Raw genomic sequence first — 27,086 nt, 5'->3', positions numbered from 1 at the left:
TCACAAGCTCACCAAAATAAGAACAAAGGGGGATAAACATTGTTTGTTCCAATAAGTATTTACTTCAAATTGTAGAGTCAGAATTTGGTCTAAACAACATCAAATAATCTGTCTGCCTACTAAGATGAGCATTGTTTAAAGCAATGACCTTCCTCAGTTAAACTGAAATCCTGGGAGAATTTATTAAAAAATTATACTAGATATAATTAGAATTAAATCGGCAGAGTATTGACTTAAAACAGAGCACTGCTCTCTGATGCACAAACATGATACCAAATACTCTTATTTTAGTGGCGATTATGGCCAAAACTGTTCATTTTGTTTCATTAATTACATAGATTTTAAAGCATTAAAAGAATTAACAAAGTTATTTGCTCTTTTTTTAACATATAAACTTTCTGGCTTCAAACTTCCAAGTGTTTCTGATATGCCCATAAATCTTATAAACAATGGGATGGACAACAAAACTCCTTTTCTTGACCCATTGGGGTTTTGGTTTTGCTTAAAAAAATATCTAATGGACATTTTAAAAGACTATTGTTGTATGTAAGTTGTGCAAAAAAGAGTTGGTCTATTGCCAAAGCTATTAAAGCCTACAGTATCATGTTCTCAATGATAATGTCAGTGACCACATTTCTACACAAGTATTTTTTCAAAGAAATTACATGAATGAGAAGGTGTTCCTGAAACTCTTGAAAGCCAAATGAATATAAAATCACTTTGCACTAGTCTTGTGGTTGCATAACCTAAATAACAGATTAATGTAATAAATATATTTGATTGTTCAGCCCACATACGTATTTATTCAATCATTTAGCAGCAAAAATGGGTTTTTGAATTTAAAATGTTGCAAATGTTGCTAAGTACAGTTTTTAATTACAATGTGATTAGCTGCGATTAAATACAGACCCTGAAATTGCCTCAAATAAAAAAAAATATTTGAGTTCCACCACAAGTGGAAATATTACGAAATTATAAATGCAAGTGTTCCAAAACTATCTTAAAGTATGTCAGTTCTAAGACTATATGTAATAAATCCCTGGAACAAAACAATTAGCTCTTCTTCCTTGTGTGTAGTGTCATATAATGTATGCATTCCTCATACTGCTAGAAATGTTTTATGAGAGACAAGTGTTAAATCACTGCACTCACCTGTCAAGCACATTTAACTTCACACTGATACCTCAAAAGACAGACACCACAGTCCATGACAAAAAACATGAAGCTTTGAACTTCGTAAGACACCGTAAGCTAGTTTATCGTCACAAACAGAGCAGCAGTTTATAGCAATGCCAACATGGATAAACAAACTGTGAGTCATATTTTAAGAAATAGCTAGGTACACAGTTCAAGAGTCTGCTAAGTACAAGATGCAAGTTTTACCAAATTACTCATATGCTTATAAAATGCATTTAAACACCTTCAGGGCAAGAATTTGCTTTGTGTGACATTACAGTGTGTAATTAAGCACTATATTTTCAGAAGAAATCATGTCCTTCATTACAGAGGCACTGACACCAACCACCCACAGAGGTCGGTTGAGCCTGAAGGTAAAGGAGTGGAGTGTGTTTGATTGGATGCAAGTAGTAAGTTTCCCTTTTCCTATACACCAAAAAGTTATTGCTTAGCAGAGAACTGCTCAATCCATAACTGAGACATTTTTAATTCGCTCACCCACATTACCAGGTTTGTATGTTGTTGTGACAAGCTCATGGTCATAAGTAACAAGATTGTAACATACTTATATTTATAAGAATGTCTAGAATTTTGAGACTATTTTGTTTTTGTTTGTCTTAGACAGAGAAATAGAACAGAATTGCCTGAGGTAATTAAGGATGACATGATGTTTATGTAACCTCCAAACCTCACAACCCAGAAGCAATTATTGGCTCCTGGTCCCGATGACCCCAGTGCTGTAGCATTTTGCATCGCAAAACCGCAATCCTGTGTCCTAAGAGTTAGCAGGGTACAGGGTGATGGGGGAGGTGGGAACACTGAGTGGGGGCAAGCAAGAGTTGAGTTCTTTTCACAGCTCGCTCTGACGGGAACTATTGCTGTCTAATACGGAGTGACGGGCACTTCAGTGGAGAGGGCGCAGAGCCCCCCAATTTCCACCAGGTCCCCTCAGCAGGAGCAGCAGAGAAGCCAAGGGTTGGGGTGGCAGACTTATTGTGGCCCAGTGAGTTGGAGTGGGGCATGGGGCCTCATTACAACGCTTAACTGCACTCACAGGCCCTCATTAACCCACCACACCAGTGACTCAAATCAAAACAGACAAAAAAAAAAGAAGGTCAGTGCGTGAATAAAAGGTTCTATTCGAGCTGTAGCATTGTGACTGAGTGCGTTATGGCATTTTTAAACAACCAGCCCCCAATAAACATTGAATTCTAGAACAATGTGTCAATTTAAGTGTAAAAATTTCCTATGTAAATGACTTTCTTCAAGTAATTGTTCATTTATTGTTAGACTGATTCTGTGCTGGCTTTTGATTATATGTGGATGGGGTTAATCAAAACCTAATAAACCTAAATAAAACCAGTTCACAATAATTCAGATAATTTATCTTTAGTGATGACCACCCTATCTTTTTATCCAGTCTTCATCTTTCTATGCACTCCCCTCAGCTGCATACAAATAGCCCTGGACAAACTGCAAATTCAGTAAAATCAGCCCACTCAAAATGCCTATGGACAGACAGTAGACCAGTTATATGCATATATACTTACCAGCCACTTTATTATGTACACCTGATTAAGTACTTGCTCACACATAGCACTGCACTGAATTGCTGCCATTTCAGTCAATGGAATGACAGCAATTCAAAGCATTAAGAAGTGTGAAGATGACTAGCTAAATCTATTTGCTGATCTCCAGGGACTATCAGTCACAAGCATTTCTTTCTTTCTTACACAGAATGGCCGCAGAAGCTGAAAACATCCAAATAACAATGCAGTTTAAACTTGAAAACATGGAACCAACCTGCTTTGTATCAACAGTGCAGTGTTGCAATACTACGGGAAACATTTTTTAGCACACTTTCCATCAGTCTTCATAGCCATTGTACAACAATATTTGTTAACCAGTGGCTAGGTGTCAGTTAGGGCACTGTTGATGCAAAACAGTCAATGCTTTAGTAATGTATTTTGATATTGAAATGCATACTAAAGACAAAGCCAAAAGCCAAACTGCCCTGGCCAGTACATTACTCCTGCAAGAGATCACATCACTACTAACAGAGATATTTTTAAGTCTAACTCTTCAGTCAAGTGTTGTAGTTATTTAACAGTATCAAGAGAGTAGACAGCTGCTGGCTAGCACTTAGCTCCCTGGTCTAAAGTACGTAGTGATGAGGTCACACATTAAAGATCAGCAGGCCATCACATTCTGTCTGTCACATCATTAGCAGTGCTCTGTTTCCCATTTTATAGCTCTTAATCTGCATACATCACCATAGAAAAGAGAAAAGAAGCAGACTTCTAGGGGGCTTTTGTATAACACATTATGTACATGTGGAGAAATATGTGTGATGAAAATTGTGCAGGGTATAAGCAATGAAAGAGTTACAGGAGTGGGGAAGAAAAGAGGAGAAAACCACATGGCGAAGGCAAAGCGCTGAAGAAGACAGATGGACCTACTTACCAGCCTGGTTAGTGGTAATGTTGACTGAGGCGTACTGAGGAGAGTAGGGGCTCTGATCTGACACTCCGTTGACAGCCTGCACCTCAAACGTATACTGCGTGTGGGCCAACAGGTCACTAATGTACACCTGACTTTTTGTCAGGCCAAGCTGACGGGGTAAAAACTGAACATTGTCCCCACACCGAGTGCACCCTCCGCGGCCTCCGCCACAGCTCTTGCAGATGATGTTGTAGACTACATCCTCACGACCTCCAGAATCTCGAGGTGGCATCCACTCCAGCATCACAGAGGTTTCATTCACACATGAGATCACAGCCTGTGGAGCTGAGGGGACAGCTAGAAAACAAGAAAGATTTATAGTCTCAACATTTAGTTAGGTAAATGAATGGACAGATGAATTAGGAAAGTATTTTGATCAACATGTTGTGCAAATGTTTACAATAGTTCTTGAATTTTGAGGTTCTGCCATGCATTTTATGGAGTTTTATGTGACATACCATAAACTAGTGCATAGTTGGAAACTGAAAAGTGTTGCATGCATTTGTATTCAGATCCACTGGGATAGTACTTAGCAGAACCGCCTTTTGCCGCAATAACAGCTAACAATCTTCTAGCCATCTTCACCAGACAAACTGGATGGAAAGTATCTGTGAAAAGCAACTTTCCAGTCAGACCACAGATTCTTAGTCGGAATTACGTCTGAACTTTGACTATGTAATTCTTTCATTTTCTCCTTGGATATTCCTCCATATATTTGATTCCATCCATCTATCTCAAACTATAACCACTGTCACTGTACCTAATGAAGAAAAACTCAAGCGCTTAACAGTGCAACTTCTACATTTCACCGTAGGGTTAGTGTGTTCAATGTGATGTGTAGTTTTCATTTTTCTACCAACACAAAATCAATGATTTCTGAAGACCATTTTTATTTGAGGGTATCAGAGTATATGGAGTAAATGAACATATTTTTCCCAATATTTATTTGTAAAACACTTGTGCACCAGATATAATTTTCCTCCAACTTCACAATTATGCATGACTGTGTTGTTGTACCACATTAATTCCCAATAAAATACATCCAAGTAAGTAAATGTAAAAATGTGAGAAACAGTGTATGAATGATTTTCAAGACACGGTATAGCATGCACTTTTATTTCATTGTAATTGCCTTTGTAATATTATTTAAAGGCAAATGAGCAAAATCATGATGCTTAATTGGACCCTCTTACCCAAATATGTACCCAAACGCTGGATGTTCATCTAAATCTTTTATAGTGGCTCAGGTTGGCCGGTTATTGTTCCCATTTAGCTAATAAAATACACTAAAAATGAAACTTTCTGAGCACATATGTTCAGTTCCAATTTGCCATTATCAAACCCAAATCATGATCAATGAAAACAACTTTATTCAGCTTTTCAAATTCCCTCTTTAAGAAAATTTTCATGTAGTTCAGATGGAAGGCAAAGCTGTCTTTCCTCTGTCTTTCAACAAAACTTTGTTGAAAGGCAGGGGGGTCTGACTAGGACTTTAGTGAAAGTCATGAAAAACTGATATAGAAAAAAAATGATTGTAGCTCACATCAGTGCAACATTTGGAAAATCTGGAGATGTGTTCTGCCCTTGACAGTGTGAAGGGCATAACTGCTATCTCTTCCTAGACAAACCCCTAACAGGAGGAGAGAAATTTCACCAGCTTCTCTGTATAGCCTCTTAGAGTTGACTGCATTCCAGGCTTGCAGTGCCTTTTCCCTTGAGATGCCCATTTACACTCTCGTTTTCAAAGTTGATCTCCACTTTGTCAAGTGCTTTCCTAACATCTCTTTTTAACATTTTTTAAAATGGAGAACAGCATAGACGCTAAGAAAGACCTACACTTTTCTCTTGAGAGATTCTTAGCAGGGCGGAAACTTTCCACATGTTGCTGCGTGTTGAGTGGCAGGGGAAACAAACAAACAGTGAAAACTGTTTATCTTTTAAGGCCATGTGCACCTAATTATAGTAGACATGTCCTCCAGGACTAACAAGATAAACAGTTCCACTCCGCCCACAACATCCTAAATCTGAATCGATCACTTTTTATTTAACCTTTTTTAATTGGCTGCAATTAACAGATCTCTTGCACTGGAAGAAAGCCCATTGGAGTGCTCTTCTTGGAGTCTCTCTGAAACACAACTCCTCTTTGGCATCTCCTTCTGAGGGAGGAGGACTAATATCCCTCCCATTAGCTGGCGGGCCTCTCTGATGGGCCTGTTTTCTTGCTTTAATCAAACCAGGCCCTGCTGCGCTTAATACGGGTGACGTGACGCTGCTGCTTTCTCATTCACAACAGCTGCTCAACTCCCAGACCCAGGCTTATGCAAATCTCCTTTGTTGGAGACCATCAAATCTTTTCCCTTCTCTCCCTTTTCAACAGGCTAAGAGGGAGTTTAAGGGAAAAAACACAACTGAAACACTGAAAGGTGCTTATTTTTCCTAACTCTCCCCTAGAGCACTAATTCTCCTTCCCTCCACACCCCTTTTCTTTCCGGATAAAATTCCTGGCTTCTTCTTTTATGGCTGTCTGTCCTTCATCCTTAACCCCCCCTACCTCAGTGTTGCTTCACTCTATCCATCCATCTGCCTTTTTCTTCTCCCATATCACCGTTAGTCTCAAATTCTAATTCTGATTCAAACGGCTTCATTGGCATCACAAGGGAAGGCTTCACCCCGGCTCATTCTCTGAGACTGACCCTTCACAAAGCTACGTGCCCTGGCCCACTAACCTCCAGTCTGGTTTGGAGTAGGGACTGTGTGATGTTGAGGGAGGGCAGCCGAGCCTTGTCTGCCAGGTCAGATCTGTGGACAGCCACACTTTGAGCATGTCAGCATTATGTTTGTGCGAGGGGCAGCTCTGACAGGGTTTCTCTGTTCAAAGCTGTGCAGATGACTATCACCCTCTGATCTCAAAAACGTCTACTTGCGGGTGAGAAATGTACGTGTCAAAGACTTCATATCTGAAACTAAAGAATAACTGCTCATGTCTGGATAGTTTGTGGAGATGACTTGAATGTTGAAAAACTATAATGAAAATGGAAACCCATACATACTTGTGCATGGCATCTGCAGAGGATCGGAGTCAGTACGATAGTATCCATTGCGACAAATGCAGTTGATGGCCCCCTCACTTGTGGTACGGCTGTTGATGGGACACTGCATACAGGACTCATCGCCTTGAGTAGGCTTGAAAAATCCTGATGGACAGGCTGAAGACAGAGGACAAAACAAAAAATTTTGTCATTCTTAATAAATCAATTTTTTTCACAGAAATAGACTACTGATGTAAATGCCAGGGTAAATACTGTACAGTGAAAAACTAATGTTTACATACACTCTATAACAATATTAAAACTGACATTAAAACTAAACTTTATATGTTTATGTTAGCTGAAATGACTAACAAAAACATAAAATTTATAAAGACTAAAGGCTAAAGGCTAAATGCTAAAGCAATGTGGACACTTTTTTGAGGATTTTTTTTTTATTTCTTTTTTGAATGTACAAGAAATTAAGAGCATCTGGGAAATCCCAGATCATGATGTCATGGGTTTGTAAGCCTTTGATTAACACCAATTTACAACATTTTATTTAATTGGTTGCAGACCCGTGGATGCATTTTAAGACAGATCTCAAACATGCTGCTTGTGTGACATCAAGAGAAAATCTAAATAAATCAAGCAGAATATCAAAAGGCGAATTCTGGACCCCTGAATGTCTTGTTCATCATTAGATTCAATTACCAGATGTCTGAAGGTGTTGCACTCAACTTTTCAAACAATTATATACAAACACAACAAAGGAATGTCCAGCCGTTATGCTGCTCAGGAAAGAGACAGGTTCTGCGTTCCACAGATGAACATGTTTTGGCTTGTAACGTTAACATCAAACCCTGAACAAAAGCCAAAGAGCTTGTGAAAAAGCTGGCTAAAGCTGGTAAGACAGTGTCATTATCCACAATGAACCAAGTCATGTACAGACAGCACTAAAAGGCCACTCAGAGGAAAAAGCCATTACTCCAAAAGCAACAAAAAAGCCATATTGCAATTTGCAAATGCCATTCATTTCTTTATTGGCCCACATAGGGAATTTTGGTGAACAGCAGCAGTCAAAGACAGTAATGGCATAATCCACACGTCAACACAATTACTACACCACATGCATTCTGGGAAAAAGACGTCAATTTTTGAAGACATGTCGTGTCTGATGAAACTAAACAAAATTCCAATCCGTGAAGTATGGCGGTGGCAGTATAATGTTGTTAGAGTTAGCTGCAGGAGCAACTGATGCGCTTCCATATATCATGAAGTAAGAATGACTATATGGAAATATTGACGAAAATCTCTCACCACATCAGCCTTGAACTTTAAAGCTTCGGATCAAATGGGTCTTCTAAATGGTAAATGATCCAAAGCTTAGTATCAATGCTGCGAGTTGACTCTTTGTAGACACATAAACATTAAAACATGTAAGTTTGCTTTGAATTATTCCCGGTGCTGTGGTTGTCTGAGAAATATCCGAAGCATTCTGTTCCCACACAGGCACAGGCAGGGTAATCAAAACATACACCACGTACAGCATTAAATACTGTAATTATATGGGTGGATGAGTCATCTCTTCTACATAGGTGGTTTTGTTTGTGTGTTGCCATAAGATTCAGTTGCTGTTGTGATAATATTGGTGGTAAAAAAAAAAAAATGTTTTTGGTGAAATATGTTTATCCTTTACTGGTTTAAAAAAGTAATAAAAAACTGACATTTGCACCTGCACCATGTCAAGAGCTTTTCTTGTAACTCGAGCCAAAAAGAAATCTATGGATTTGCTTCAGGTAATCTAGCTTCCACCTGCTCCACTGATGGAAAATGAAATATAGAGGTACTAAGACCGAGGTGTTGGAAGTACAGCAACCTGAAAAAAATTACACATGGGACATTGTGCTTATCTGAAGTTAAAACCCCTTCAGGTATTTTGAAATACAGTTTCGTTTTCTTTGGCAGCTTTATAAAAAGTGGAATATTTTATGCAGCTAGATAAAAGGAGACTAGAAGGTGTTCTTATATACTGTTTGTCAATTCGTATATGTTACAACTATATACTAATATATAATTTTAATATAAAATTTTCAAGGTAATATTTATTTACATCCTCTTATTGCTTCTTGAACAACTTAAACACTATAACAACTATAACAGAAAATGTTCTGGAACAAAATTTCTATATTTAGCAAATTAAAGAAAATGGCTAATTTTTTCATTCTCTTACTGTAAATGCAATTACATGTCAGACATAATATCTGGAGCATGAAAACACCAGCTGCAGTTTTCATGTAGGAGAGGTTATGGCGAATCAATCTTGAGGTTTCTGTAACAAACACATAAAAGTACCAGTTTGTAAAACAAAATATATCAGCCAGAATACTATGTTTAAAATGATAAATGTATAAGCATGAAAGATGAAAACAGTTATCAAAACAGTGCCGTTAACTGAGATGCTGTTTTTTATTTTATAAAATGCTTCATTGCTTGAATGAGAAAGAAGTTTGCACATTAGGAACATGCATAATGAAATAATGAATAATGAGTGAATCCATACATTGCTACTGAAGAATGTCTGTGAAGAACAAAGATTGACAGCAAGTAAGGATTCAGGCGGGACTCTAAGACACAGTTTGGCAAACTTGATATGTAATGGTTATAGTAAAGAAAACAGTAAACCTATCGATGGAGGTGTTTGAACATGCAGGGTGTGGATACTTAACGGGGAGCTCAAAAGTTAAATATTACAACACTGACACAGTTGGGCCTGGCCATCTGGCGCTGTGGTCCCTCAGTTTTTCTGAGTAATCCTGGCTCTTAAAGTCGAAGAATCAAAGAAAAAAATATTTAAGTCATAGCTAAGCTATTAAAATACTACAAAGCTCATAAAAGAGAAACATGTCAAGTTCTGAAAGAGGAATCTCATATGGATAGTTTTTTTACCTCTGTGTAAGAAAATTACAGCCATAAGTTTAAAATAATTAGAAAGTATAATTATAAAGTTTTTACACCAGCCCAATTTCTTCAGTCTTTTGTTACTAAAACGTCAGAATTTATTTTAATATTCTAATCTCTTCGAAAAGCCATTTGTTGAACCTACAACCCTCCCATTACAAGACAACTACTCTACCCACAGAGTCACAGTCTTACCCCAGAATAAAATGCAAATTTCATAGCCAATATTTAAAATCATGGGAAATACCCAACCTACTGTGTGAGCAATCATATTAATTAACATAAGCCTAAACTGTGACAGTAAAGGATTTTATTTGGACTTTTGCCTTATTTATAAGGCATAAATTGTGTTATAATTAACACAGTTATAGTAATCACATGCATAAGCTGATTCAAAGAATTTTTAAATTATCATCCAACAGTAAATAAACTGAGGCAGTGTGGCTGTAGAGCAGCTAACCTAATTTTCTAGCGTATGATTGCATCTAGTTATCCAAACTTTATCTAAAAGGGCACATCTAACAATCTTAGTTAAATAGCAGTGTCAACAGCAAAAAGTTACTCAAAATAAAATTCAAATTTCACAAAGTGTTAGTGTTGACATGTTTTTCTTCTTCTATGATTGATGGGGGAAAAGGTTTGGGGGACTGAGAGAAACATGAGGCCTGGACTTTCACACTGCCAGTCAATGGGGTCCATTAATGAGGCCCAGGCAACAGCTATGTGGGGAACTGGGATCAGACCAGTGAGGTCCACGAGAGTGTGGGGCTCCACAGATCAACACCATAGGAAACAGCATAAAGAGGGAGTTGAGGCGGGAGTGTAAATGAAAACAAAGACATAAGATGGAAGAGGTTGGGAAATTTTTCATCCAAAGAATTATGTGAATTACTGTGTCTGTATTAAATTAATGTGTGGTACCAGCATGCAGACTATGCAAAACAAGACGAGCAATAACATTCAAATCTGGCTGTAGAGGAGACTGAATGAAAATAACTGACTTGCACATGCAGAGCCGCCGCATGATGCCAGGCCACGACAGTGGTTGCATTTCTGTGGTTCCTGATGGATGACACACTAGTCCATAATTTAAATTTTCCCACTGAGATCCTAAACCAACAGACATTATTGTTTGTTCACTTAAGGCTATAAAAGTTTGTGTTAAAAATTATATGAAGAAATATTCTCTTAAGACATTACATTTTCTGGGACTGTTCGGTTTTATTTTTTCAGATAGATACAATTCCTCCATAAGACAACAGTAATTTAATGACTTGGGTATTTTTGTATATTTCTTCTATTCTCAATAAAACTTAGTTAATGCATTACACAGCTTATGATGTTATGCATTGTCAGTATGAGGCGTTGCTACAAAGTCAGCAACACATCGCAAGAGTCAATCTAGCTGACACATGTTTGCCCAGGAAGAGTAAATGCTGCAAGTCAGTGACTCTATGTAGTCTGTGTCCTTAAATAAAAATAAAACAGAAATGAAATGAATAAAACTGACTTTGAATCTGTCAATATAATTGGTTGAAATTGCCTTTTTTTGTAACGTGCCTTAAGATAACGTGCTGTTAATTGGCCATATGTAAAACACATTTAATTCAGTTGAATTAAATAAACCAATCAACATCACCTCTTTCACTCAAAAAGACATCTGGGGACATCTATTGTAATATATGAGTATTGTAGCTTACAGTATGTTTACCTTGGAGAAAAAGACAGGTTGAACTTTCAGTCCAACTAAAACAAATGACTCAGCACTGAGAAGCACACATAGGATTAGATGCATTTACTTTTACAAACATTACAGTTTGATAACTCTTATTCATGTGGTAAAAAGAGACTTGAACCGATGTAGAAAACAAAACAAACTTTTGTGAAAACCAAGTGATCCACTTCAAGAGGACAATATTATATGTCTTGGCATTCCTCTGTGCTTTACCATGGTCATTATTTTAGGGAAAAATTTGGGGAATTTCCATTTTATACTCGGATGACAGATTTAAAGAGTTGCACAGTTGGTTGGTGTCAGATGCAGAGCAGCGGAGACAGGGAGAGCTGTGATTAAAAATCGGATCCGGAGCTTTAATTCCCTACCTACCCGCCTGCCCAGACTGCTGCTGTTGAGCTGTTTGATCATCATGCTGGCAGGATTGCTCAACATGTGAGAACTAAAGGCAAAATTTATCTGGATGTTTCCTCTGACTAAAAATATCTTTCTGCTTATCAAAGTTAATTAGGGTCAGAATATTTACTGACAGCAGCCCCACTGTTGTTCCTGCTCTTTCTCCAGTCTGCTAATAATATCATCAATAGCATCAATCAAAAGGAGGCTATGGGGTTTCTTTCTCTCCTTATCAGAGTGCTAAAACAACTTTTAGACATAAGACTGACAATAAAAAGTGGACAAAAAACAAGAAGAAAATACAAGTAGTAAATCTTTAAAACAATTTATAAACACATAAGACCCAGTTTAATGGTAGCTCAGTGTATAGGGATTCAGGCCTAAGTCCTGAATAGTGAAAATAATAAAAATACCTGCCATCTGGGTGACTTAGTTTTATTTTTAGTATGGTCTAATCATTTAGGCACTAAGTGTTATATTACTTTAATTTAACACTACTTCTTTAAATGTCTATCCCCAGCCCCCCCCAACACACACATAGCCCAGCTGCTTATGTCTGCCAATGTTTATGACTGATAGTAATATATAGTCACATAAAAGCTTTAATTAGAGGTTTTTGCAAGACTCACTGAATAAATATAGGACTGAAGGAGCTGTAAGGTAAGTCACTGCACTAGGGTGCTAGTCAAGTTTTATAGCAGGTAATTTGCTGGTTGTTTCAAAGGTTTCCTGAGCATTACAGTTGAAAAGATTTACAGCACATTAAAGAAGGTACCTGGAGCAAAAAACATCTGAATCCTCCAAAGTAGACGGGTCTGTGTGGATATTTATGTGTGAGGGAAGAGAAAAACAAGCCAATGCCAACGTGAACAGCCATGTTGGCTTCTTCATCCTGTTTATGTAGTCTATCAGCCATCAAACACACAGAGAAATAGACACATTTACAGCAAATATATAGAGAAAGGTGAGGATTTGACATTCCATTTCATTTAACAGATTTTCCCCCAACAAAGGGGTCGCTACTGAACAATCGGAAAAGCAACATAAACCAATCCCATCCAAGGCTATACCTATTGTAGCAAAAAAAGAGGAAGAGGGGAAAAAAATCTACCTTCTATCCGGCTTCCTTCCCACACATCTCTCATCTACAGCACCAAACAGGGAAGTGCTTTGTCCCGCAGTCTGAAGAATCACAGCAACTATAGGACACTCTTCCGGCCCCCTCTTCCCTGTTCTTTCTTCTAAGGACACATTTCATCCTAACCAAAAGCGCTTTATTTAATGAACACACTCTTAGAGAAGAGAAAAGGGAGACAAAGACAGACAAGGTCTTTGTGCATTTGTGTGTGTGTCCATGTGTGTGTCTATGTGCGTCTGTGTGGTGTTTAAGGTGTGAAAGACAAAAGGCTGCAGGGGTAGGAAAAAAAAGAAAAAAAATCAGAGGTGCTAGGTTTTGTGAGCACAGCAGGAAAAAGTGCTGAAAGCGGTGGAAATGGACGGAATCAGTGGGATTTAGTGGAGGGTATTTCCCTGTTTTCCTTATTTCCCTGAGAGACACAAACTGCTTTCGTTGGCCTCTGTTGAGTCTGGTGCTGCATGTACAAATGATATAAATAATACTAGTCACAGTATAAACATCGTCATGTGAATAAGTAATAATACAAATACCAATCATGTTTTTGCTACAAAGTTCAGTGTATTTGAAAGGCATATTTGTGATAAACCATAATAAAATAGCAGATATTTGTGAAGTTAAAGGAAATGAAAAAAAAGAATACAAATAGAAACAGTAGGGTGTATATATTCTCCTGACAGACTACAGTTCACTATGGTCCTTTATTCTCAGTAGAAATTAATTTATTACATATGTCACAGGTAAAATTTCTCCCAAGGGAGATGAAAAAAAACTGCAAACCTTCCATGACATGCCAATACAACTAAAAGGAGAATATTTATCAGAGAAGCAAAAAGACCCTCGGTAATTCTAGAGCAGGGTATCCAAAGTATGGCCCGGGGGCCATTTGCGGTCCCCGGGCTGATTTTGTGCAGCTCTTGATTGCAATTCAAGATTATTTAAACACTGGCTCACTGGTTGATGTCGATGGAGACATTTGTCTTTTAATTAGAGCCAAATAATTTCAGACAAATTATTGATTAAATATCATTGATTTTTTAAACAATGCTTTAAGCATTCTCTTTTATTATCATAATAGTAATAATAAACATTTATTTATTGACTTTTACTCCAAAGCGGACTTTGACGTACCCAAATCAACTTTTCATTAATTTGTTAAACAATTACTTAATACACCAAATACAATAGAAGAACGTTCGGTTCTTGTTGCTGAAACTCATCAAAAAAATGTCACACTATTTAATTGAGCCCCAACGAATTTGCAAACTGAATGCGTTTTGAAAGTACTCACTCAGTACTCTTTGTCACAATTCTCAAGTGTTTGGGTCATAAACAGACCACCATAAACAGTGGTCTGTTTATGATAAACATGTTTTTCTATTTTCAGTTATTTTCTCTGGGTTCAATATTATTTCAGTGAGGATGCTGCACTAAGTTTAGTCTCTTGTGCTCTGTTTCTTGTACATTTTAGTTTATTTTCTTAGATTATTATCAGGAATTTTCCCTTATTTTTCTAGATCCTTTGAATTCTTGATCAGCTCGTCCTGTGTTAAAAAGTCTTCTCTCTCAGTTGTCCTGCTGTCTCCCTGCCACAGCTGAACCATATTTACCCTGATTAGTTGATCTAGTTCGTTGTCATTTTCCACCCTTACCTCACTATTTAAGCTCCTGATTTTTCATTGTTCGTGGCTAAATTCTTCCATTGTCTATAATGCTGTTCATGCCGCTTGACCTTTACCTATCTTTTCCCTTCATTAATGCCTAAATTCATATTTATCGAGAAGTTGTCTGTTCCTTTACACTCTTTTTAAGTGATTAAAAAAAAACATATTTCCAACAAAGAAATCTATTTAAATTATTGCATGATTAGTTTGTGTGAGCAGAAAAAAAACCCTATATTTTTTGATTTTACTTATTCATTGTTAAATTAGTTTTGGCTCATAGTTACTTCTACCTTGACCATTATAGTCCATGTGGGGAAAAAAAGTTTGAACACCACTGCTCTAATGGACTTGCAATGACCTTTCGCTCAGCTGGGAGAATCTTGTGACAGTACATTAACCCAGCACTCCATAAATCTGGCATTTATGACAGAGGGGCAAAACTGTTGAATTGTTAAAGGAAAACCAAAAAGAATTTGTCTATGCAGTTAGCCACAAGGCATGTAGGGAGAAAGGCAAACACATGAGAGAAAGCACTCTGGTTAGATGAGACAATATTTCAACTTCTGGCTCTTGGAGTTGACTTAAAAATAAATGCTGCAAAACATTGGCTAATCCTGGAAGAAAACCTGGTAGAGCCAGCAAAAGATTTGACACAAGTCTGTGTGTAAGGGCATAATCAAAGTAAATTCATGAGTTACGCAAATTACATTTCACATACAGTACTATACACTCCATCCAATCTAATTGAAGGTGAGCTATTTTAAAAAGAATAATGGGCAAAAATATCAGTCATATGAGCAAAACCAGTTGAAACATGTCCCAACAACACTTGCAATTGTAAATCCAACTTTTTCCATAAACAATGTCTACTACATGCAAGGTTTTACAAACTATTAACTAAGAAGGCTGAATGCAAGTCACACTTGATTTGTATTTCCAAAAACTATATACTATTTTGTAAGTAGTGATTAGATGCCAAAGGAACACTGCTACTTTTGTAAGATAAAAGCAAGACATACCAATCTTATGTATAAAAAAGGACATAATGTCAACTTTTGAAACAGGTTCTTTATTAGTTTTACAACCTTGCAACTAATAATAACCAACAGACTAACAACCTTTTAAACTGGTCACTTCCAAATAGAGCGTAACCCTATGAAATAAGAGTCATAGTCACAGTTGAAGCAGAGAGAGCCACAAGTTGTCTGCTCCTGAGAGCCAAACCCTGACCCAACCCCCCCACTTTAGCACTTCCATAGGGAACACAAGCTAGCACTGTTTGCAACACAGGCTCTCATGATTCAATTAGGACCACAGTCCTCTTGGCTGTCTAATGCAATCAGGCTTGTGTGAAGGCTATTAGACAACTGGCATTCATTTCACCCCAAACGTACACAAATGATATATTCATTTCTCCCACCAGGTTTCCATGTCTTGTGCAATTAAAAAGTCTGGAACTCTGTGTTGCTTCTCACACACTAAGCCAGGATAGAGACAGTGTGTCACCGCTGTTGACCCGCAAGGTGTAAATCACTTAAAAACTCAGAACACTCACTTGTGCCCCCAATTAAAATTCAAAAGAAACCCATCTTTAGAAAGAATCTTTAAACCTGCTAAAAAAAGAAACACCTTTTAACCCAGGCTTTATTTAACAGTAAGTGCAAGCATCTAGATGAGAAACAAATTAGATTATCATATTAATGTTAGTTATTAATATGTTAAAGACTTTCAGTAGACAAGAACGAACAAGATCTTTATGTAGCATAAAGGCCATTGACTGATTTTTAAATCTTTAAATAAAAATTTATGTAATATGAAGAATGAAAAATATTTTATTTAAATGAATTGTCGTGTTTTTCTGCTGCCTGAGTGTGGATCTTTTTTAAAACAAGGTGCTTTCTATAATCAGTTTACCAGAAGGACAGGACGGTGCATAAAAGGTGAGGGTAATGTGTCCAGATGTGAACTGATTAATGATAATGTATTTGTTACAGAGGAGCTTTTCCTGCAACTTGTGCATTTTTTTCATATATATATATATATGTGTGGGTGTGTGTGTGTGTGTGTGAAATCATATATTTCACATATAAATGAAATATATATGTGAAAATTAAACAGCAACTTGTAGTGCTGGTCACAGAACGTGGGAAAAAAAAGAACTCTAACTTTTCCCTCATCTTCCACCATAATGTATATCTTTAATATAGTGCATGTCAGAGTGGGTTTGTGTGCAGCAAGGGACATGTATCATGGAATATGGCAGGACAGCAAATTCATTGAAAACTGACTTTTCTTCTCAGTATTTTGCTCTAAGCTGCATCTTTTCAGCAGTTGTCATAGAGCTCAGATCCCAAATCCCCATATTTTCTGCAGCTTCCTCTGAGACAGATTTTGAGCTGAAGTTAGCAGCAGATTAGAGTTGTGGGAAACCTGGGGAATGAAGTCTGAGGGAGCAGGTATCTCGGCAAGCCTGAGGCTCAAAATAGACACAATATACACAATGTACATGCCCTGAGCAAATATAAACTCTAGGACACAGTCCAGAAGCACAGGCACACAACCGGAGATTACTTAAGTCCATCTTTCCCCAATTCATTAACTCCAAAATATAAATAAACAGAAACCATCAATGAGCTGCAAATAATCCATGTATGGCCACAGCCCAGAGGACAAATTCAATTCACTGCAAGGGCTTCACCTCATGTATGTCACATATAAAATGTTTACCATTACAAGGTTTAGTACATGCAAGGACAAAAAGAAATGTGGAGAGCACCACACCACAAGTACCTGAAGCTAATCTGTAAGCAAAACACTGGTCATAAAACAACTACAGTAAATTCAATGACTGCCAAGTGACCTTTTTATCATTACCTCATTGAACTCCCAGACATAACATAGGCAGGAACAATGCAGAAGCTTCTTCTATTGCTGAAATCATATCTTAATATTAATCAAAATAAAACATATAATCAAAGTTTTTTAATGAAATTTAAAAAATCTATTCATCAAAAGTCAAAACAGAATCTAGCTGACTAATTCAGTTGTAGTAAATTGAAAGAAAATGTGGGCAAAATCAGTGTAGGTAGATGTTGGAGCATTTTTTATTTTCCTAATAATTACTTAATAAATTATTTTAAAACTGTAAAAACTACGAATATCTAGCCAGCTTGCCCCAAAGACATTGAAGCAAATAAATTACTTTTTAAAAAATCTTTCTGATGGATGCCTTACAGAATTCATAAATTAAGGTTGTGTTGAGTAGGGGATCAATCATTTAGCAGAAATGTAGAGTAGTGCACAAAAGTCAACCTCATCACCTCCTACACAAAATGCATAGAAATTAATACTATGATGTGCCAAGCATTACTTCTGTTGGTCCTCTGATTAAAAACGGGCCTGTTTGCATTGTGGTTATCAGCGAAAAATTCCAACGAGGGGGGAATAATTGAAAACTATCCTAACCACAGCTTTTCCATAACGTCTGATAACTACCATCTGTCAATAAAGGAGGAAACAGATGAAAGGAGAGCATCACAGGATTTATGCATGCAGAACAGTAATAAAGTCTGGAATTTTCACTGCCGTCTCAGTTTTTTTTTCTCCCCCTTTTTAATGCAGAGGAAAAAAGAGGCAAAAAATGTGGAATGGTGAAATTACAAGCATCTGAGCCAATGCATAGACACAGAGTATAATATGAACAAGTTCAGAAGGTGGGTGGTTATGGGGAACAATATGGAAAGGGTCATTTCATGCAGGCAGAACACTTGACAGCTTGCTCTCCAGAGGATGTAGAATGTCCAATCACATTGCTAGTGAGCCCCTTAGTACACCAGTCTGCAGATGACTGGGGTGTGGCAGGAGGCAGGCCTGAGTGTCGGCATTAATCTCCATTCGGGACGGAACGTAAACCTTGCACGATGCTCATCATACGGAAATTATCCCTGTATTCCATTTTGTGTTATGACAGATAATTAGTAAGACTTGGAAATAAATGTCAGTTAATGCAAATGGTAGTTTTTTTAAGGTGAAATTATCAAATTTTCACTTGCAATTTGCTTATGCTCATATTGCCCCATAGACAAAGCAACCAATTAATTACATATAGTACTGGAAAAGGGTAAGATTTTCAAATGAATGCATGTTGATTATTTATTATGAAATAGCATAATTGAAATGATTAAGTACAAAAAATGAATAAATAGGAATCTAAGACAAATGTAGGCCGGTGGCATTGAGATGTAATTTAAGATCCAGCCAGCCATCCATCCATTGACTATCTCCCCTTATCCTTCTAGGGTCATGGCAGTGGGCTGGTATCCAATATATTTTAACAGGTCATTATTAAAATATATTGGATGCAGCTAATTTTCACAATTTGCCATTTTGTACCTTTTGTAGTGTTTTGGGAACTCCCATGGGACATTTTGTATCAGCAGTGCTGGGGAAGCAACTGAATTGGGAAGGGATGACAAAACAATGCATTGGTACAAAATGGGGTACAACTAGGGAAAGAAAGTGTATATGTAACAACCTCAGCCTGGAGTCAACTATATCACAACCAGAAAAATACATAAAAGATACTTAAACATCATTAAACGTCAAGTCACTTAGACTGGCAATAAAATGAAGGAGTATTGTAGTGAGCACATATCAAAGTATTATGTTGTCTTTGATGAGGCAAACAAAAAGGCAGGGCCTTAACAAGAACAAATCAACCGATGGACCAAAATATGCAAGCCGTCCCTGAAGCAACATCCACCAAAGCCTGATCACTGTACAGCTGGTTGAAAACGGGCCCTGTTGAAAAATCTTTTATTTCCCCTCCTGCTCAACAAGTGAAATGACTTGCATGTCAAACCCCTCAGTTTTTAGCACAGCTGCCTAAGCCCATGATTCATACATTTTAAGGCACTTGTGGATGACTGTATTTACATTACATGCTCTCCTAGATGCACCGATCGATGTGTCTTAACTCTTTATGAGTTTTGAGTGGGGGCTGCCAGCACCTCAGCCTCCAAAACCCCCAAACGTGCCCTTTTCTCAAGGACAGCCAGTTGCTAGGGCAACAGGCGCGATTGCTATGTAAGGCAGCTTCCCCGCTCCGTTCTGCAGGCTGCACCCGGACCTTAGAGCCCTGATCACAGCCACAGACTGCTGATGATACTAGGACAGGGTGGACGAGCATGGTGAGTGGAGGTAGAAGATAAGGGATGGATAAGATAGGGACTGGTGAGACAATTTAATGATAAATAACCTCAGCGCCCCATTAAAGATGGGCAGTGTGTCAGTGTTGAATTCACACTTTCCTTGAAAAAGATAAACCATGTTGGTTGAAATATACAGCCAAGTACAAGCAATAAACACCCTCCAAATGCCATATGACGGTTTCAACACGCCTTGGAATTTGCAAAATGTAATCATTAGTATCTGCTCCAACAGTCAGCATTTGTTTCTGCATAAAACAGAGCAAGCAGTTGGCCAGTATAGGTGAAACACAAGCTGAGGGATGTGCTGTGGTGGTTGAGTCCTTTGTGCCTCAAGGCAGTTGTAGGAAATAGCTGACGGAGGCAATCACTTGTCTGTATGTGTCTTTTTGTTCGTCTGTTTGTAAAGAGCAGCACGTAGAGCAAGAGAGAACAGAAAAAGAGAGGAAAGAGGGGTGAGGAAGAGGGGGTAACAGCTTTACCAAAGTCCAAACAAAGGCAGCAAGCGGCAGTTCTAAGCTCAGCAGCAGAGGCTCCCTAAGGTGCAGTCTAGCTGATAGACAGGTGGCATAAAGGGTTGTGTGTTGTCCAGTCAGTAGAGACAAGGAGTGTCTCAGATGAGGGAAGAAGGAAGGATAGGAGGGAGGAAAGAGGAGGTGGGGGTTGCATCGCAAGAAGCAGCTGGTGCTGAGGACTGTCACTGTCCCAGTGTACAACTCCAATGCATGTCTATAAACACACAAAGAGAACCTCCCAAATAAAGAGCAAAATATATTTTACGTTTCATATTCAAAATCAGTATTTTTTTTGTCTTCAGTCATCTTTCTTTGCAGTGTATTTATTCAAGTTTATAGCAATTCTTCTGCCTACAAGCATTTAATGAGGCAGCAGGGAATCTAAAGCAAATTTTGACATCCATCTTATCTAAAAGAACAGCAGCTGTAATGGGAATAGTTTGCATGCAATCATGCATCCAGTAAGCACATGTGCTTATACTGCATACACAAACATATCTAAATACATCCAAACTCCTCTGTTGCAATGAGAAGTAAACACATGGTGATATAGTTTTCTTTTTGTTTGTGGGCAGCCTTTTAAACATCTTGTAAAAGTTGTTGTTGAGGCACAAAAAGTTGAGTTTGAATAGACATTTCCAACCTGAGATTTTGAGGACTCAAATCGTGGTTAAAATAAATATAAAGTAGACAGTTTGGGTGGTACTCACTGATCTGATAATGGCACTCGAATGGATAATAAGTTTATGCAAATTTAAGTCATGAAATGACATGGGTGATCTGAACACCCAAAATTGGATTTTGGATAAAAACATGTAGATTGAGGGCTTAAAATCCAACATTTCCACAAATGCCATTCAACCATCTCTTGAACTCAACACCATCTCTGGTATTGCTGGGGGAGATACTCCTGAAGTCACTAATGGCTGATGTTTAAACACATAATGTATTAAATAGTCCAATGATAGCTGTGGAGAGAAGTGGTGGCCTGGGCAAATTTTTACTGAGTGAATAGATTGACTAATTAGCCTTTATGTAATTGACTCATTGAAAACAAGGTATCGCTATGCTATTCATACGCCTACACAGTGTCTTTCACTCCTCCATTACTACATCCTTAACCCTGATAAAAGAGGGGACTCAGAAGGCTGATCTTTGTAGTAATCAATGGTGGTTGTTCATCGTCGACCCCTCAGGTCAGTGAAATTAAGCACCCAACTCGCACACAGAAATAGGGCCGATGCTTATACTTATAAATTCTAGTTCAGGGTCAGAAGACTGATGTAAATAAACATTCCCCCACGCAGGGTTAGAATGCTAAAAGTCCTTACAAAGAAATAGAGAGCACTGCCCCAGGAAGACAAATAACACCTAGCTTTGAAAGAAATATTTGCCCACATAAAGACACATCTGTTTTTTATTTCTCAATCTAGACCTAATAACTGGTGGTGATACCCTAAGCTGTAACTACTATCAAGCATAACTGGCAATGAGTCTTTTATATATCAATGGAGGAGTTTAAGAGGATTCATTAGTAGTATTCATTTTCACTGTTTAACATTGCAAGCCCTATTGTAACAATAATACTTCATTTTATGTTTCACAGCTAAATGTAGCAGCTGTATTCTGTTTCTTTTTGGGACAAATATGTTGAAAGGCCCGCTTTCTATTTGAGGAAGGCCTCAGGTGTACTTGCTTAGGGGATTCCTATTTAAGCAAAGTTAATCATCTGAATAAAATCTGGTAATACCACATGTATACATGTATAACCCTAAAGCAGCCTACCAGCCTGACGGCGTAGCTACCCCCTTGACTTTGCTTTGCACATTCCATCAGTGCACATCTGACATATCTGCACAGGCCAGTCACATATCATCTTTGACACTGACGTTGCAGTCCTGAAAGGGTCACTGTAAAAATATAATGGTTGGGTAGCTTCGTCTTCCTTATGGCAGAAAACTTCTGTTCTTAGGCATAAACTGACAGGTGTGTGAATCATCAAAACTGCATGTATTTTTTTCCCTTAAATGGATGAGATCTGCTGCAGTGGGACACAAAAACTGTTTATTACATACATACTCACCTACCCTAAAACACACACAAAGCGTGTTTAAAATCCAATTTTTTAAGGCCTGATGAACATTAAAAAGAATTTTGGGCAGCCTCAAATAAGTGAGGGTCTGCAAAAAAATACTGGAAGATTAGTCTTTAGCTCCTGGAGGCAGTGGGATTATCCCAGAGAGTCTAGAGGGGGTCGTGTCAGCTGCACTCATTGACTAAAATCCCCATCTGCAGCACACATATGAAATGCCATGTGCAAATAATCTTTAGACGTCTTAGCCAATGTAGAAATACCAGGTAGATGTGGTTTTCCACAAAATGCCAGACAGGGCTTATGTACATTTGTCAAGCATGTGTGTCTTTGTAGATCAGGTTACCAAAATCCTTTATCCTATGCTCCTTTTAAAAAAAACAACAAAACCAAAGGAATTTATAAAACAAACTGCTTGGTACATACAAGGTTTTATCAACTAAAATATCTGTTAACAACAAACATAAAGAAACGTAGGTACATTCTAACTTTTAAGCACAGAGATGTTTCCATCTTTTGCTGCCGATTTCCTGCAGAGAAAATAAATAAATAAAACCTTTTAAGACCATCATCCAATAAACAGAGGTAAAGTATGTAAATCATCTTATCAGCGCACAAACAGGTTCTAGCTCGGCAAGCTCAATTAGCTTGTGTTCACTGCAGTGTGCGAGAGACCACTTTCTCAGCACGAGACCAGCATGAACAGAACCAGAGAGAGACGACAGACAAGGCGGACTCACAAAAGCCTGATTGTGACGGACCCTAGAAGGTCTGGAAGGAGGAAGGACTTATGGTCTCTGAGGATTTGATGTGGCTGATAACGATCTCCTGGCTAAATGAAAATGCAACAAAGTCCTATGAAATAATTGCTTCCATTGAAGTCCAAATCCTAAAAAGAGTACGAGAGAAAATGTAGTATTGATAAATGAGCTTTGAATGATAGATTACTGTATTAAAATTGAAAGTAAGCTATAACTAATATGTTGTTTCCTTTTGCATACTTCAGGATTACCAGACAAGACCAGACAGCTTGCAGCTTTCATTTGACTGGGCTGCTGTTTAGTTTGGAAGAAAAAAAAGATAAATACTGAAGTGTTTGGGCATGGCGTTTGTATGTTTTGATTGAACAGTGACAATATCTCTGAATAATGCTGCAGTGATCCAGTTGATGCCCATCTTTTTGCAGCACTTTACTGACAGATAAAAACACATGTCTGAGATATGATTTCAATGCTAGTCATCCAGTAATGGGATGTATGCCTGCTGGCACGGCATTCTCACAGATGGAATTAGCACCATCTATTGCCAAGTTTATGTTGGACCTATTCCCCATTGCCACTCTTAAATCCCAATGAGGAATAACACTGTGAATGATCCATGTGTAATTGAGATGCTTGGAGACTCAAGTGACTCTTGTCTTGCAATGTCACAACCATGCACATTTCTAAGGGTAATGATGAAACACATGATCATGGACCAGCATTAACAGCATAAACACATTTTTATACAAAGATTATTTAAAATGAACTCCTACAAGGTTCCTGCATTGACAATATATGTTCTAGCCTAAAGCCACTATGAATAAATGATAGCTTCTGACCATATGAACCAATAAAACTATGCTATGGTTTGTTTGATCTCCACTCAATCTCTCAATTTGAGATAAAACGGATTGTTCATATATATATATAAATATGTCTTCTCTCTACAGACTCGACACAGAAAGAAAAAAAATACATATCTACAAGCAATCTGTTGAAATAGGTCATTATCGCAAAGACGTGCTGTGACTGCACGCCATCCCCAAATCAATACATTAATTGCTATATTTAGAAAGAAGGTCGCAAGGAGGAGTTAACAAAGCTCTAAAAGGGATGAAAGACATCAATGTGCCAGTTGTGTGCTTAAGAGATGGCTGCTCACTTTGGATTCAAAAGGCTTCAAGTCGCCTTCTCTAGTGAGAGATGCTCTCTGTGGAGAGCAGAGATTTACCTTGCGGTGGCCAAGTATGCCAGTTAGCTGGAACGGTAATGTTCAAGGTGATAAGAATGACAAAATGAAGAACTAGCTTTTATAAGTAGTATTGCAACTTTTATGCACATAAACATATTCAGTAGGTTCAATACTATTTATTTATTACTTTCACTTTTTTTCAAGGATGGCACACAGCACCCAGGTCAGATTACTGACCAGACTTTCAGAGTCAAGTAATTCCTTAAAGAATCTGACAGCATGAAGTAGGGCATAAGATTTCAAAAAGCAACTCTAAACACCCTGATCTAACTATCTTCAAGAAAAGATGAGGAACAAAGTCACTGATATCTTTTACTCTGGAAAATGTCACAAAGCCATTTCTGTGGCTTTGGAACTTAAGTGAACCCTATTGAGAGGCACTACCCAGAAATGTAGAAAGAAAACTGAACATTGAAGAGCTTTCCCAAAAGTGGCTATCTTACAAAAATTACACTGAGAACTCATCCAAAACTTGTCACAAAAGGACAACAGAGATCTCACTTTAGGTTCAAAGATAAAAACCACTGCATGTTCTTTCTGTGCATCCATGAGTTCTCTCTAGGTCAACACTGTATCATATTCTTTTACGTTGTAACTCCCTCCTCTGTCAGTCTTGGAAATTCAGTTCTTTATTCCAGCGGTGTCTCCCTGTGAGGTACCAAGGTTTGTGTTTTACATTCAGCCAAATCCTCACCATTGTGATAACTTTGCACACCGAGGGTGAAAAAAAAACTAAGACAATGGAACAGCAAAATGAAAACGCTCCCATTAATGGCTGTGACTAATCTTTTCCAGGCAGTTCTTTAAGCCTGTTACTTCAGAGAGAAGACCTACACCCATACTGAGACAGGAGGAAACGGTGTCCTTGCTGTGTGTTTCTAGAGGCTGTTCCATACAAACTGTGTTGGTGGGGTGTAATGAAAACACCCTGCACATGAAAATGCACCGATACCCCCGCCCCACCAACGCCCACCTAAAAAGCCAGCATAACTCTATCGAGACCACACATCATCGAGATGACCACAATAAACCAGAACACTGGTCCCAGCACGAAGCAAGCATTTCCCAGGCATCAATACGCTGCGAGGAAAATCCGGGTTTTGTAGTAAACACAGGCGGGTGGTTAATGTCAAACCGGAGGACCGGTTTGACATTTAGCCCATTTGCCGTGTCTCTACATTAGTAGTTGTTCTAATCTGTCTCTCTCTTTGAGTTAGAGCGTTGTTGATCTGAAGCAGATGGAAAGTAATGGAACAATTTTTAGGAAATAGTAAGTCAAAATAACAATAAAAATCATTCACTTCTTATTTGAGGTATTACTCCACGCAGGAGATTTGGACTTGAATTTCTGGATTTTTTAAATCTTTGGTAATCAACTCTATCCTGTAAGAATATATAAACTCAGGATAGAAATAAATTACTTAGATCTGTCGGTAATGAATTCTTTCATATCAACAATAGAAATATTGATCTATTCCTAAAGTAAAGGTATCAGCTAAGTTGTCTATAATTCTGCTTTTCCAAAGAGGCAAAGATTTACTGTATATATTATAATAAATAAGGACATTAATATATAATGTAAATTTTACACTACGAATTGCTCTGTGATTGTGGGATACTGAATTAGATCAAAAAATAGGACTAAAATTTAGCTTGATGTAACATGAAAAACAACACATCTTTATCTAATTGTAAACATAATGGGGGCCGAAGACAATGATTCATACAATCCTAGAGGTTTCAAAAATAAATACTTTGAAAAAGACAAAGCAAACCAGATCCGTCTTTTTATAAGATTACTGATGACACTTTCACCACTTTCCTCTTTTTAAACCTTTGTATAAACATATAATCCTTCAAACATACTGTGGAAAAGAAAGTAAAAATAAAACTCTAAATACCTAAAGGTGTCAAAGAAGAATGAGGAAAATGGGATGTGGAGAGATTATTCTAACCCACATGCTACTGATGCGTATAATGAGCTGGTAAGAATATTTTCACTGACAAGATAAGGATAAGCCTGGCAGCTTGTACAATCCCTTTCATCTTCCAAGGCATGGGTTGAAAAAAAAAATCTGTACCCTTTGGATGAACCCAGTTTCTTACAAGACTTTAAAGATGCTAAAAAGCTGTGTCCAACAGCACCTTTTGTGCCCAGAGCTTAAAAGTACCACAGGAGAGCGAAACACCTCATTATACGGAGTAATTTATTTGCTTAGTTGCTGCCCAAGGGGACGTAAAAAAGTTTTAACATCTAGAAATTTCTGTAAGTAGTCCATTTAAAAAACTGATCTGTCCCCTGCAGCAATGAAACACCAACCCCCCCGGATGAGGCTTCAACTGTTAAACCAGGCCAAGATTGTTTTCTGTGCAGCATCAAGTATGCTCATCCTGCACAATTACAGACTTAATTGAGTACCGTGATTTAAAAAAAGCCAAACCAGTTATTACAATGAGAGTGTGATATCTGAAATGGAAAACAGACAGGCTCTTGAAAAAACAGGACGTGAACCACGAGGTGAAGAGGCAGCAACAGCCACATATTGAGAGCTCATTATTTTGTTTATGACTTCATGCCACCAAACACCAACAATATTCTATTATCCGCTTAGTTTACCATCAACTCCATCATTAGAGCTGGCATTGCAAAGGTGGCAAATTTAA

At 37.9% G+C, this 27,086-nt stretch overlaps 1 protein-coding gene across 4 annotated transcripts in view; it reads right to left on the bottom strand.

Annotated features, from left to right (window-relative positions):
- Positions 1-27,086, bottom strand: part of ephb2b (eph receptor B2b) — a 122,721-nt gene that overhangs the window by 28,631 nt on the left and 67,004 nt on the right. For all 4 annotated transcript variants that reach the window (XM_032549471.1, XM_032549473.1, XM_032549472.1 and 1 more), the window contains exons 5-6: positions 6,729-6,884; positions 3,640-3,975 (exon numbers count right to left, since the gene is read on the bottom strand). In XM_032549471.1, coding sequence (XP_032405362.1) covers positions 3,640-3,975; positions 6,729-6,884 — 492 coding nt within the window. The remainder of the gene's footprint in view (positions 1-3,639; positions 3,976-6,728; positions 6,885-27,086) is intronic.

This window comes from Xiphophorus hellerii, chromosome 20, assembly GCF_003331165.1.
Source record: "Xiphophorus hellerii strain 12219 chromosome 20, Xiphophorus_hellerii-4.1, whole genome shotgun sequence".
Taxonomy (NCBI): Eukaryota; Metazoa; Chordata; class Actinopteri; order Cyprinodontiformes; family Poeciliidae; genus Xiphophorus; species Xiphophorus hellerii.
The sequence above is the reverse complement of the archived record's forward strand: the minus strand, read 5'-3'. Positions and strand labels throughout refer to the sequence as shown.